Below are 16247 nucleotides of genomic sequence, written 5' to 3'. Positions count from 1 at the left end.
ATAGTATTTTGTATATTTATGTGGTTTGCTGATACAGTGAAGTTTAATGAATGATTCTTTTCTTTTTTTTTTCACTTAATTTATATATTTCTCATTGATTGTTTGAAGCAGTGTATGTTCGATAAATAAATAAATAAGATCTCTGCTTATATATATACAGTTTTAAAAAAAATGTATCTTAACCAAGTAGAAGATTACTTAACTTGATTAAAAAAAAATTGTCAATAGTGCCAGTTAAGATAACTTAGTGATGAATATGTTTAGTTACATAATTTAAGAATTTACCTCACAGGTGGATTTCTTTTTTAATAAAAAAAAATATATGAACTAACCTATTTAACCCATTCCATGCTAGCTCGACTAAACAGTTAATTATTTCACTATTAGGTTTAATAGTTGATTTGATTTTACAAATGATTTTTATTGATCTTCAGTTTCTTCATTAATACATAACCAACATGGTGTTAACTTATTAAACACCTTCCTTCCAATTTATTGAATTATAGATGTTCGCATAGAATGGGTTTAAATACTTAATACTTTCCTTAACTGTGAAAATTATTTTATAAGTAGATTTTAAAACAATAAAATGTCTCAACATTTTTTACATAAAGATTATTAGATGTACACAAATAAATGATGTGCATTTATCTGATTAATATAGTTTTTATAATATAGGGCACAAACTTTGTACCTGATAATCAAATGTGGAGGGCATTATAGCCAGCCTAGATTATTTTAATATTATTTTCTCATTTAACGGCATGCAACTGTCCAATTTCCATTATTTAATTTTTAATAATTTGGATTTTGTTTATTAAACTTTTATATAATTTTAATTGTGATTGTTTCCTTTTATAAAATATTTCTTAAGACTAAATTATGAAGTGAAATTCCAATCGATTGTAAATATATGGAAAAATTTCTACTACATGTAATTCAATATTAGAGAATTATTTTTGTATCTGAAATAAAAGTTACTGTGAACATGCCAATTGTATCTATTTCTTATTTCATGAAACAAGAATGAGTTTTTTTATTTATTTATTTTTTACATTAAATGTTTTTAGTTGATTTCTGTTGCTAAATACAACATGAAACCTGTCAGTAATGGGCGAATATATACATTCAAGAGGGCTGTCTGCTGTGAAGATGTATCAGAGTGCTTCTTACAATATGAATATAAACATCCATTTATCAAAACAATTTTTTTTTATTTGAATGAACAAAGTTTCTTGATTCATTTTTGTGTTCTCTTTATACACATAATATTACTAGCATTTAATATATATGTATAAACATGTTAAAGAAAAAATATAAGAGATTTCCCATAAAAACCACTGAGAGGCCTAGGAGAATGAAATGTAAACATTTTTTCGGAAATTACACTCATCCTAAATCCTATTCAAAAGAATTTTTCCATTTAACTCTTCAGAATTATACTTTATAAATACATTAATAAAACAGTTGCGATTTTACTTAGATTTATCACATATGTGTAAGATTGCAAAAATGTTATTAATTCATTTATACATATTTAAATTTATGTTTTACATATCCATACCGAACCTTTAAATACAGTTTTCTCGATTTTCAAAATTTAAAGGAGATAAATTTATTTAAATGAAAAGTATGAAAAATAATTAAGGGTACAATATTCATACTACTGGCAACTTCAAATCAAGCTTCTCTCCGTAGATATATGATTCCAAACAGGACTCAGTGGATCCCAGCACTTCTCAAGTTGTAACTAGAGAATCTAATTGAGTTGTCATATTTTATTAAAAAAACTTAACGTTATTTCAACCTATGACCCTCTTGCTAGAATGGTTACCCCCAACTTAATTGGTACCAATTCTTTTTCAATAGTGTTTGAGAATGGAGATTATTAATATCGTTTTGAAAACTTATAGGTAATAGGTTGAGAATATATATAGGTATTCCTTTAATGTTATTGGTAATGATAATTGTTAGAATTTGTAATTGGAAGGATTAAATATGTTGAGCAGACTGGCCATACAGAGATTGGCTTTCAAGGGGCACAAAAATCTGCAGACTGGTTTCCTATGAAGGATATAGGTGCGCGCCTGAGCAATGTTCCTTTAAATAGGAAGTGAATTGGCAGGAGTTGCTTGTGCTACTGGAGAGACTCCAGGAGAGGGGGTTGGTGAGGCCTTGAACCTAGGAAAGATGTTGCAGGAGGACTCCATAGAGAAGTGGAATGGGCTGTTTGTAGCTGAGCGGGTTAAAGCGCCAACTTTGACTGGCTCATGACTACGCAGGTTGGAATTTGGTCTGGGGGGTCAACTTTTTTTTATTTCTGTGGCAGTCTCACAAAATGAAAACTTGACCCTCTACCTTAGTGAGAATATGGACCCCATAAATGACCAGGAAGGGGGCCATAAAAAAAAGAGTAGAATGGATGGTAGGTAGGAAGCAAGAAGGGCGCTACTCTGTGGAAGATCCCCATGCAAGATTGAAGGCTAAGGGGGTCCTCCTAGATTATTGGGTCTCACAGATCCTAACAGGACATGGAGGGTTCCGGGGAAAGCTGCAGAATTTCCGAAAGAATATCAACCCCCAGAGCCCCACCTGTCGAGTCCCTGAAACAGCAGAACATGTAGTTGATTGCATAGCCATGGAAAGAGGTCAAATTATGTTGTCGAAAAAAAGGGATCTTTGCCCTCACTAAGTCGGACTTCCCACCTCTGATAAAAGAGGTCTGGGACCAGGCTGGCAAACAGATGTTAGTACCCAGACAGATGCAGCCCCATCAGCAAGGTGCTCAACCGAGTGTTGGGCTGCACCACAGTTCCTGTTTTAAACTTTTTATGTTCCCATAACAATTAAATCTATCTGGGATAGATAATTAATTTTAAAATAAATATAAGAAGATGGTCAGGGTTGTGGTCAAAGAAAGAACTCAAAAAAACCTCTTTCTTTTCAGCTGAACAATGGTGTAAGCATAGAAAACAATCCCATATTTTTGCCAATGTAAACATTCCCAGACCTGCAGCCTGTCCTGTGTATTGATTATAGATAGACTAATTATCTTCACATGGCTGATCGGTTAATTTGAGTTTTTGATTAATTTCACTTGCATTTTGTTTTTACCCCATGTCATTACTTCCAAAAAATAAACGATTTATTTTTGAATATATATGTATATATAGTTGACCGTAAAAATTTAAATATAAGAAGATGGTCAGGGTTGCGGTCAAAGAAAGAACAAATAGTTTAAAACTATTTTAATGTCCAACGTTTCGCCCCACTTTGCAGGGCTGTTCAAAGTGAAAGGTTGAACTCCTCCACGCTTCCGCTTTATTGTCGCCTTCTGTTCTACCTGTCGCTTTGAACAGCCCTGATGAAGCCCTGCAAAGTGGGGCGAAACGGCGGACATTAAAATAGTTTTAAACTATTTGTTTGTCTTTTGACCGCAACCCTGACCATCTTCTTATATTTAAATTTTTACGGTCAACTATATATACATATTCAAAAATAAATCGTTTATTTTTTGGAAGTAATGACATGGGGTAAAAACAAAATGCAAGTGAAATTAATCAAAAACTCAAATTAACCGATCAGCCATGTGAAGATAATTAGTCTATCTATAGTCAATACACAGGACAGGCTGCAGGTCTGGGAATGTTTACATTGGCAAAAATATTTAATGGGATTGTTTTCTATGTTTACACCATTGTTCAGCTGAAAAGAAAGAGGTTTTTTTGAGTTTTAAGGATGCCATTTTAGAAATTCTAGATAGTCTACCATAAGTTGCTTCGAAAGTACCTAAAATAGTAAGCATATGCAGGTTCAGAAGATGCAAAGGACATGGTCCGAGATACTACCCTAAAGAATCCTAAGCTGTAGTGGATAGTAGTAGGTATATTCTCAGTCTCAGTAAATCTGGAAAGAAAACTTAAAGAGGGGTCAGGAATATCATTAGAGATAATTAGATTTCCAGCTCGAAAAGTAATGTAGTACTAAATCGAGCAACAGTACTACCTGCTTACTGTCTTATTGTTACTTTGGATTGATAAAGACTGTCGACTATTTTCCAAACAATCCATAGTTGATACGCACTTATCATGCGGTCCTCACCAAGGCCCTGTTGCATAATGAAAGCTAATATAGTTTTAGTTCATAGTACAAGTGTAGAAACTAGTCTGATACTAATTCTAATACTTATTTTTTTCATGATAGGGATAACTATTAGTGATATTACAGGAATTAAAAAATACTAAAGTACAAGTTACTATTGTACAAGTCAGTGTAATTGAATTAAGATAAATCTACAAGACTAATAGTATTAGTTTGTACTTTATTATGAAACAGGGCCCAGGACGGCCCTCATCCACCAATTCAGATTTACGTTAATCTTTCGTTAGAAAAATACAATTTAATGTACTCTGCGAATTTTATTTACTTTGAACTTATTTATTTTATTTTTTTCTCAAATATGGAAATATTCTATATTTTAAAAAATGACCTTCTTGTCATTAAAGAGAAAAAAAAAATCTGTTGACGAGTGCTGACTTTTCTTTGGAGAATGAAAAATTAAAACGACTTGAAAGAAAAAAAATTGTTTAACTTCTAAAAAAATATAATTTTTTATTACCAGCTAATTTATAATAAATTACAACTCCTAATTTTCAAGCTTTCAAAAAACTGTGACATTTTAAGACGCTAAAAGTCTGAAAATTAAAAAGCTGTAAGTGATGTGAAAAAATTATTTTTTCTCGATTTTCTTAATCGTCTCTACAATCCAGGGCAGTATTTACAGTCAGAAATATATAATAACAATTATATATATATGGACTTCCAGACGTGGTGACGATGTTTGAAGCTACCACTTTTTTGGTAGAAAATATATGTTTTTAAAATAACTCGCATGATAAACAGTGATCTTCCAATAATTTAATTGATGGTAGAAATATATATAATAATTTTTTTTTATCACGTTTTAAATAAATAAAATCCATACAAAGAGTGATTTATATTTACAATTTTTTCACTTATAAATGAACAATTTTAACAAATTAAATCGCCACTTATCATTAACTAGGGAGCTAAAAGAATACAATTTTTTTTAAAAATTTTTAAACCTTTAAACTGTCAAATTTCCAATAAAATACGTTATAAAAATTAAATACATAAAAATAGTTATGTATATTCATATTTTTTAATTTTTCTGTAATTAGAACTTTTTAGTAATCCCAAAAATCGACTACAGCAATTAGTTTCGATTCCTGAGATTACAATGATTACACTATATTAATGCATTTTTATTTTATAACGGCAATAATGTTCCTTGGTCACTTGTTATTGATCAATTAATTGTTGTTATAAAATTAAAATGTATTAATTATGCAAATAATTTGAAAATATTAAGTAAGAACAATATAGTTTAAAATAAAATACTCATTTATTTATCGATTGTTCTTCTATTTCAATCAGAAACTAAAAAAATGTAGATATACTGTTTTTAAAACAAATCCGTGAATTATATTATGCTGAAGAGGGGGGACACAGTATCCCCATAACCATTATTTCTTGCTTTGCTGTTAAAAGGATACTATTATATTTTTTAATCACAAACGGGTTTCTTTTACAATCGTATTTGTATGTATTAACATCTTGAAGTTAATGAATTTATTCCATAGACTGGTTAAGTGATTATTAATAACAAAATTTACTTTCATCTGTAGGTCAGATGGTTTTCAAATTGGTAAACCTCTTGAAGGTATGATTTTTCAAATTTATTTCGTAAATGCAGTAATCTCGTCTTTCTGCACAAGAATATTTATCTTAGGCCCTTGATTAGTTTATGTAAAGTATTGATTTTTTGAAGAATGGTACAATATGCGCAAGTTTAGGAGGGAATTTTTCGTCTTAAAACAAGTTTGCTTCTTCTCTGGTATTATCAAACAGAAATATTTGCGGTTGTTTTGTCGCCTCATAGCCATCAAACGCGAGACTGATAAGGCTTGGCTAAAGTGTTGATGGTTCTCTAGCATTCGTATTGTAGTTGATATTACACAGAACCACTTCGCTAATTGATCTTTTTCGACACCGAATTTGATTTATTTTTAGTTTTCGAAAATGATTTTTGGGTAACAACTGCCCGACGATCCTCTTCTCCCAAGGAGTTTCCACAGGAAACCATTGCTATAAGAGTTTAGGTTCTTTAAATCTTTAATTTTCTATGCATATGCTACATTTTATTTCTTTTACTATTATTAGAATTAATATTACTTTCAAATAACTAATTATTTTTACATCTTAATTATTACTAATATATTTGCTCTCATCATCAAGTTTATAAAACCATACTAATAGAAATATATTGAAGATCGAACATTGGTGTACATAGGAAAACACCATGTTTTTTTGAGGGGGGAGGAAAAAGAAAAATCCCTTAAATTTTTGCTACTTAGGTTCCTTCATCCGCACCAGAGATAGAAATATTGCAAAGAAAAATTATCACGAACCACAAAAGGAGACATGCCTTAATCTCTATCCCCACCGAACTTTTGTCAATTCAGCAGTCGATTTATCTGAATTGCGAACACCTCAAAGATATGGTACATCTACCGAGCATTCCTTAATAACATCTTAATATTCATCAATCAAAACTTATAACTGAGTTCAGTTCTACATAAAAGAAATGAGCCATTCACTGAACTACTTCGCATTTATTTATGGGTACGTTACAGATAAACGTCGACGCCAATTTATAATATATTTTCGTTTCTTTTCGAAAATGACATTTTGGAAACAACTTCGCAACCCCCTGGCAATAACACCACAAGTTGGAAAACACCGACTTTAGTATTTAATGTGTTACTGTAATAAACTTAAAAAATATATAAATGTTTTTAAACAAAAACTAAGGTGCTTTAATTTTTGATAGTGTTATTTTTTATCAAAAAATGTTTTCAATATTTACCAAGCCTTAACTTACTCATGAACTGTAAATTGCACATTGCCAACATTTTGAATAATTCAAGATCCCTGAATAAAAAATAATCGAACTATTTCACTACTATTTTTGGTTACTTTAATGAAAACTATACTTAATATTTAACATTGATTACTCTGCCAACTATAATTAAAGGGAATAAAAAAGTGGTGACGGTTTTAAAAGTGACAAAATTTTTCATTCGGAGCTCTATCCCTTAAAACTACCTACCATACTTAAAAAACTTGATTTCAATAACAATTGAAAAACTTGATAAAGTAGTGTAAATTTGCTAAAATATATGCCCTAACAGATCTTTTTGTGTTCACTTGTTCTATTTAATATTTATTGGCAACATTCAGTAACGAATAATTAATATTTTGTGAATTATGGGAAATATGATAGAAACTAATACTCGTACAATAGTCATTAACCTACAACTACAAACAAATGTACAATGAAGTAGTTTATAATATTCACTTTGATAGGAGCAGCAGTTACCGTGATATTTATCGAAATAAATTCACAAAATGCTGATTTATAGTTATTCCGATAAAACGTTTGGTTTAGAACTCTAATTATATAAAACTATAATGGACGTAAATAATTCTATCAGGGCTTATATTTTATGATATTTACTCTACCTTAAATAATGTGCTATATATTTTTTTTAACATTGTAGATAGGTTTAAGGATATGGATCTCTGAATGAAAAATGAGAGAAACGTTTGGTTTTTTTTGGAATAAGATTAAGTTCTGGAGCCGGGGTACCTTCAATGTTTAATTTTAGTTACATTAACTGTACTATTTGTATAGCTTACGTAAAAATTGAAGGAATTTTTTTTCAGGAAATGAAGTATATTTTTTTTACTTAAAAAGAACTCAGGAATAATTGTTTGTAGCTTCTAGAACATCCGCCATTTTCTATTCTCCCTGACTATATTTGACAGAGTCATTATTTTCACATACAGTTTTGACTAAACTGTAAGTAGTTTTCATTAAAGTAATTATAAATTGGGGTAAAATATACTTTTTTTCTCTTTTCGAGTTATTGGACTAAAAGGTTTCTGTAGCTGATTCAGTTTCTCAATTTCCTCTCCTTTTCTTAAAGATACTAAGGTAAATGGATGGTAAAAATAATAAAAATAAATAATAACAATGCTTATTGAATTTAATTGTCGTTTATAGAACATATTAAAACATTCAATAGTAAAAAAAAAATATATATAGATATATATTTCAGAAAATAAATTAGTGATTTAACAGAAGTCTATCCAAGATTTCTTGTTGCTCACTTTCAGTTTTCAGCAGAGATTGATGTTGAATTCGCAACCTTTCAAGTTCTGTAGATTTCTCTAATATTAGTGCCTGAAAATGAAACGAATTTTTATGTAATAAACTTATTATAAAATTATCAAGCTAATAAACTAAAACAAAAAAAGTGAATAAGAGTAAAAAAAAAAAAATGTCTGCCAAGTACTATAGGCCAATATAACTCACTCACTATTTTTATTTTTTAATTTTTTTCTATATTCTCTAGCGTTCATTTATTTTATGGAAATTTCTGAATAAACCTGTATTTATGTTCTTGGTAGACTGTATCGACGCTCATTTCATTTCCTTTACTGTATGTATTTTGTTAAATATGTTATTTCGCGATAGTTGTAAACGGAGTTAAGAGGAGAAGAATGGTTTGGGCGGCCAAAGATCTACAAGGATCAGAGACAACCGAAAAAAAAATAAGTCTGAGAAATATAAACCTTGATGCAAATAAAATCAAGGCAAAAAGCAACTTATCTTGGACTGTCTGAGGGAGAATCGAATAATAGCCTACTTATTGTGGCTTAGTGAAAAAATAAATAAATAAAACTTTACTTTTATAGATATTGTTCGTTGTATCACTTTTGTTTTCCGGTTTTAATGCGGTAACTTGGTTTGCTATTGAAGAAGCAGTAAATTTTCTCAATTAGTTAGTATATTAGTTACATGCTAATTTTTGGTAAATCTAAGCAGTAATTTATTATAAAATCGCTTGAGGAGTGAAAATCAATTTATAAGTCCAAACAGAATAAGAAAGGATCCTAGTAAACAATTAGAAAATCGTTTAAATAGCGAAAGTTCATTCTCAACCGAGAGCAAAAAATCGGAAAACTTTTACATTGATTTCTAAAAATTTAGTGATTTTTAATGATTTGTCGAAGAAATCAGAGTTATTTGATAAGAAAAAAATATACATGAATTTTAAAAATTAAGTCATGATTTAACTTTTTCCCTAACGAAAAATAATTTTCAAATTCAATCCCTGTTTAAAAATAATTAAATTATTTAAAATAATTAATGATTAAGTCCGAATAATCGATAGAGTGATCGAAAGATGTTAACCACTAAAATGCCTATCGCCCAATAACGGTCTTATAATTGTTCAAGGCTCTTTTCAAATTAACAATTGAACTCATTCCGGTGATTCTGATTTATTGGATCGATACTATTTCTGTTCAATTATTTATGATTAAGAAAAGAATAGTAAGTATGTAATGAAAATGCGAATAAGATACATAGAAAAAGTAAATAAATATATGAGCAAAAAACAATATTGAAATGGTTTGAGACCGCAATAATAAACCACTATTATTATAATGAGGTGAAGATAGTTGACCGTAGATATATAGGAGATGGTCGGGAGGGGGGGGGGGCGGTCAGCAGAAAAAACACAAATAGACAAAAAGATTATTTATTTGTGCCGACGTTTTTGTGATTTTCATCAGGGATATAAAAACAAAAAGAGATAACAACCGTCAATCAGAGAAAGAATAAAAATAAAATAAATAATAGACAAACAAACATGGAAGTAAACATAACAATGAAATGAAAATATAAACTAGTAGCTTAATAACTATGGAATTAGACAGTAGTAGATTGATAACATTATTATCTATATACATATAAATGTGCGTAATAAATTAATGATACAATGGATAAGAAAGTTATATTGATGAGTAAAAATTTGTTTAATTAAATATTTATATTATGATTTAAACAAATTTTAAAAATTATTTACTCATCAATATAACTTTCTTACCCATTCTATCATTTATTTATCACTCAAACTTAAAATTACGATTTAAACAATTTTTTACTCATCAAAATGACTTTCCTATCCACTGTATCATTTATTTATTATTCAAATTTAAAATTATAAAAATTAAAATTATGATTTAAAAATTTTTTTACTCATCAATACAACTTTCTTACCTACTGTATCATTTATTTATAACTCAAATTTAAAATTATAAAAATTAAAATTATATTTCAACAATTTTTTACTCATCAATATGACTTTCCTACCCACTGTATCAATTATTTATTACTCAAATTTAAAATTATAAAAATTAAAATTATGATTTAAAAATTTGTTTACTTATCAATATAACTTTCTTACCTACTGTATCATTTATTTATTACTTCCATTTGTAAGTATATAGATAATAATGTTATCAATCTACTACTGTCTAATTCCATGGTTATTAACCAACCAGTTTAAATTTTCATTTCATTGCTATGTATATTTCCAAATTTGTTGGTCTATTATTTATTTTATTTTGATTTTTTCTCTGAATGGTGTTATCTTTTTTTTTTTTTTTTTATACAGCTCTGATAAAGACCTAAAATCAGTGCGAAAAGTCGGCACGAATAAATAATCTTTTGTTTGTTTCTTCTCCTCTTACTATTATTAAAATTTTTACTTTTCCTGTCCTAATTATTATATATATATATATGAGTTTCTGACGTAAGTACATGTCTATAGGTTCCCTGAAACCAAGTAACCTGGTCCCCCAAAATGGTCACTGTGTGAGGAGCCTAACTCAAAAACGAAAAGTCTTAGGAAACTAAAATTGCATATTTAATATTAGTATATACCTGGGATGTGACAGTGACGTTTTGCTAAATTCGACAGACCGGGAGTGTTACTTTATAGAATCGATTTTTCACATTTTTTTCGATTTTCCGGCTTTAACGATTTCGATTAAACTCAGTGAACCGTTGTGAAATTTATAATTTTTAGTTTTTTTCAGATAGTTTATATCCTCATTGAAACAGTCTAACGAGGTGTAAAGGCCGAATATTAAAAAAAAATCTTCCTCTTATGTACTTTTAATTTTGTTTATACAATACAAAGAATTTTATGAAGAAATTAAGAAAAAAAAAAGAAAAACAGAGGCATGAAAGGGTGCTGAAAAGCCGAGACTACCCGAACTTTCTCGATTGCATTTCGACTTGGTTATCTTTGTTTAACTATCGTATTCTTATCAGGAACAGATTATATATTCATTAGATTGTCTTTATTAGCTATTATATACTGTTTACCATCAGGCTATAATTAATACATGGCACATGCTGAAGTGCAAATCCCGTTAGCATGATTCAGGGAAGTAATTTCAATTTCCTTATTTAAATAAATTTGGTTTTGACAATAGAAAAATTAAAAAAAAACCTACACAATAAAAATAAATTATGTATAATAAAAACCTGAACAACTAATGCACTTGTACAAAAATAAAATAAAGTACAATATATACAATAAATAAGTTTTGTAAAATTCACTTAACTTAGTGATGTCTTTTTGTCTCTTATTTTATCTATCAACGGGTTGTTGGAGATGGAAGTAAGTTAGAAAAAGTTTTGTGTAAGTGGAGTAATCTTTAACATAGAACTATTTGTAAGACATGCTTGAAATTTTGGTGTACCGAGGATAGTTTCTTTACAATCCTCAAACCTGTGTTTTATATGACCTCATGCATTGTTCCAGACAAGAGCAGAATATGTTATTATATACAGGCGTACTCAGCGGGTGGGGGGAGGAGCAGAGGGCAGCTGTCCCCCTTTTTTTATAATTTTTTTTTTCAAGAAATACTGGTTGTAATAAGTAATAATTGTGACAATTATATATAATGTTCTTAAAATATTGGTTTCATTCGCCTTTTCCGTGTTAAAATGTCAAAACCTGATTGACTATGGCTTACCAATCTAATTTTGATCCTGGGCGTGCCCTTGTGTCATAACTGTATAGGATTAATTTGTTTTTTACTGATAATTTTATATTACATTATTATTGTTATAGAAAATCCAGCATAAGAAATATCTTATATTTATCTTATATAGGCAAGTCAGGGTCAGCGATACCGTTAAATGTCTCTGTATCGCACATACCTTTTTCCTTATATGTCGCCCTTCACGCATTCTCTCAACTCCATAACATTCGAGGCTGATATCCTTGTTACAGGGTGGAGTTCTGTTTAATTATTTTTTAAAAATTGATATATAGCGTATATAAATATTTTTCTTACCTTCCCTCACCGGTTCAAATAACATTTTTGTCACTGTTAAATCAACTTTTTTGGAACCAAATTAACTCCTATAGCAGCCTTATTAGTTTTTATTTTATTATTAAGCTTCCTCATTAATAAAAATAGGGAAACTTTGAATAGTTGCAGAAATAAATAAAAGTTTATTTTATAAGAATCAACAATTTTTACTGGAATTATTCATTTTAGAAATCGGGAAACCAATTGGGTTTCGAATCTTGTCTTGTCTTCGATATCGAACCCTTAGTCAGATTTTGATTACATTCATAACGATTGTGCGTTTTTTTCGCTTTCACAAAAAATCTTTTTTTGCAAGAAATTTTACCTCCTTCATTAATTCTTTCAATGTTTATCTCCTAAAAAGTTTTGGTTTTCGAGTTATTAACAGAAAATCTAATCCGTGTTTAAGTCACTTATGAGGAATTCGCTCTTTATTTCATAGCGCTCTATCGCCTTAAAGGTCAATCGCAGAGAAAAATCTTGTAGAAAGTTTCGTTGACTTAAATTTAGTAAAGAAATATTTTTTCGAAAAATATTGAGTTAGTTTTTGAGATATAGGTTAAAAAAAACGTTTTTTTAAATAAAAAAAATAACGTTCCAAAACAAATATCTGTCAGCAAACCTCAGATTCGTATTCAAAAACACAAAACACTAGAGAGGGGCCAAACTTCACAACAAATTTCCCCTATTTTCCTATATCATAACCAGTGGTTCCCAACCAAAATAATTTAGGGATTAAAAAATTAAATTTTCGACTTACCCAAATATTTTGATAATAATAATTTGTATCCACCATATTACAAAATATACTTCCTTATCGGATAACTTTATTTGTATCAAATGTTAATGTAGGTGTTTCGCCATTTTTCTATTTATACTGAAAGGTTTCCGCCGCCAAAAAAAGTTTCGGTACCACTAGACTATAAATGTATTTTCCTTAGTACAACTATATTTCAAAAAAGGTTTGTCTCATTTGGCCCAAATGTGGAGGAAAGTTGAAGATTAGAGTACAGTGGCTTTAGTCAATTTTTTCAAGGTTCGTTAATTTGTTTCGCTTACGCACGTGTAAGCGTATTTACCTCAGCAGATTGTAGTTAAAAAATGGCTCGTCAAAATTGAAGGATTTCTCAAGTTCTATTCTCTGCTTTTGCTTGTGTTTGTGAAAATTATATTTATTTAACAAAGTTTTCCTACCTCAATACCGAGGAAACAAGTACAAAAGATAGAGATAATGAGGGAGCTATACTGACCAATGAATGTAGCAGAGGTTTTTTGCTCATCACATCTTTTCATAAATGCTAGATTATTGATGTTTTATAAAGATTGTTTTTTTTCCTCGAGATATCAGAAAAATATGGAGTAACCCTAAAGATCTAAATTACAACCTAAATTAGACCCAACCTGGAGTTGTTGCTCTTCAGCCTCGCGTTGTTTTGTCATCGACTTCACCAGATTCCTGGCTCCTATGCCTTTCATTTTCTCTCTCTCGACGTCTTTGGCTAAAGAATCTATTAGCTTGATAAAACCATCAGCAATGTTTTTAAACGAATCGATACCTGAAATTCAAATTAATTATTAAAACCCGAGCGGGTACATAATCAAAGCAAACATTCCAATATCATGCTACTTATCTCAAGTTTCAATAGGTTCACTACTTTTGAATTTAACATTACCAAGCTAACGCCTGTTGAACAGATTCGATACTAAAGACTCCATCTTGACAAGAGACTTACTTGGAATCCACACACAACACTGAAACGTCAAGAAACTGCTCGTAGATTCCGATTGCTACAACACTTACTTGACAAACGCTCTAAACTTCCCATTCACTACAAAAAATTAGTATACACTACGATAATCAGACCAATTTGGACATATGGAATTGAGCTCTGGGGCTCTACCAAACCATCAAATTCCTCCCGCATCCAATCCTTACAATCTAAAATCCTACGTAAAATCCTTGATGCTCCTTATTACATTACAAATAAACTCATTCACAAAGACCTTAACATCCCATTCGTTGCAGATTTGGCTCAAAACAGATATGCGCCTTTTTATTCCAAACTCTTTAACCATCCTAACCCATTAATTCTTAATTTTTCATCCTTAACAATCCCTGATAATCCTCCGAGGTGTCTGAAAAGAAGATAGCCCGGGACCTTCTAATTTAAATTAATGCTTGAAGTACCACCAATGGGTGGTTCCTTCCCAAGATTTTCACGTGTATATGAAACATATTTATATATTGTATTATTATTTGTAAAGTTGTAAATCACATTAAATAAATAAAAAAAAACATTACCAAGGTGCACTTTAATCAGCACTGAGTCCGACTAGTCCGCCGAGCTTTTTAAAAGTAAATAAAATAGTATGTAATAGATATTATATACTATTTAAACTTTTTTTCTTTATTTAAGGCTTGAGCTGTTTTTATTGAAGAGTTATGATATAATCTGCCATAATTAACGGCAGTATAAGTATAAAGTTTTAAGTTCCATTTATACCATATATACAGAAAAAATGTAGAATGAAAGATAAAGAAAAACAAAATGTAAATGATAACTATAGTACTCACATTATTAAATAATAATAATAATAATCAAATACAATAAATTAAAAAAAAAAATGATTTGTTTGGACAAAGACATTGATATAATAAAATAAAACTGATAAAATAATATTGAAATAATATATATACATGATAAAGAACATTAAATTTAGAGTAAACTAAAATAAATACACATTAGCACATATATATGCTTTTGGTCAAGACAGTATTTTTTTTTTCTAGCTCTCGGTTTATTTGTTTTTCCACACGAATTTCGGATATTATTCAGTACTAAATAGCTGAACTTGTTCATGCACCCATTATGAATATGAAGCAGACAAGTATAAGCCAAATTTAACCACGAGACAGATCTACGAATAGCATCATGACTTAAAATAATCACATCTCATTAATTGTTGCGCTGGGCGGATAGTAAGGTAGGCGAAGCAAAAAGAACTTGGCGAATCAGAAATCGGAATGTGGCTATTATAGATTCAAGATTTTCATGTTCTGAATGTCAATTTTGTACAATTCGGGTAAAAATAATAATTTTATACTTTATCACATCGAGCAAATACTATTTTCTTTAACCTGATCATCATACGTACTTTAATTATGAATAGATTTTGTTAAAAAGGGTTGAAATAGAACTAAAACACCAGCACAGATTGTTCTAGTAGCATAAATTAAAAGGTAAAGCTTTTCTTTTTTTTTTTTAATTTATACTTTATTAAGTATTTTTGAAAATTTGGGATGCACTTCGTTATCGTGTTTTACTCCTCACTGAACACAATGTATTCGCACCGATATTTGGGATGTGCTTTCAGTTTTGCAGAGCCCAAACGAAACAATATAAGGAGGGAGAACTTCTCAGTCTTATTTCCTATATCACATGTGAGCGCCTCTCTGCGAAAAATGCTTGGGAATTCCAGGTAGATTAATTAATCATGCAGCTAAAGGACTATTCATGCCCAGAGCATATCATTAGTGAAGGACCTTGGATCAGGCATTAGATTATTGACCGTGCAGTTAATTATGGGCTAGTGTTCAGCTTTCTTACACCTATGGGTATATAGAAATAATAGCAACTTTTAGCAGACCCTTCAAAACTAATGAAGATAATAATATAATTAATAATAATAAAAACTTTCTATTGTTTCGTTAATTAAGTGTAAAGTTGTCTAATTTAATTCACTTAGGGGACTAAGTTTATTTATTTTTCCCGAGCGCATAAGTATAAATACTCGATACAAATTCCAGCTAGAAAATACTTTTTTTTAAATTCAATATAAAAAACGGGGCTAAGTTAATTTATTTTTCCTGAGCTCATAAATATAAATACTCGATGAAAATTCCAGCTAGAAAACACATTTTT

At 29.7% G+C, this 16247-nt stretch overlaps 1 protein-coding gene across 2 annotated transcripts in view; it reads right to left on the bottom strand.

The window, feature by feature from the left end:
• Positions 1-8114: 8114 nt before the first annotated feature.
• IFT20 (intraflagellar transport 20) overlaps positions 8115-16247 on the bottom strand; it is a 15888-nt gene continuing 7755 nt past the window's right edge. For both annotated transcript variants that reach the window (XM_014425874.2, XM_014425873.3), the window contains exons 3-4: positions 13726-13880; positions 8115-8329 (exon numbers count right to left, since the gene is read on the bottom strand). In XM_014425874.2, coding sequence (XP_014281360.1) covers positions 8213-8329; positions 13726-13880 — 272 coding nt within the window. In that variant the 3' untranslated portion in view covers positions 8115-8212. The remainder of the gene's footprint in view (positions 8330-13725; positions 13881-16247) is intronic.

The sequence above is a fragment of the Halyomorpha halys genome, unplaced genomic scaffold (assembly GCF_000696795.3).
Source record: "Halyomorpha halys isolate HHAL.00 unplaced genomic scaffold, Hhal_1.1 Scaffold540.1, whole genome shotgun sequence".
Lineage (NCBI taxonomy): Eukaryota > Metazoa > Arthropoda > Insecta > Hemiptera > Pentatomidae > Halyomorpha > Halyomorpha halys.
This window is presented reverse-complemented; position numbering and strand designations above follow the sequence as displayed.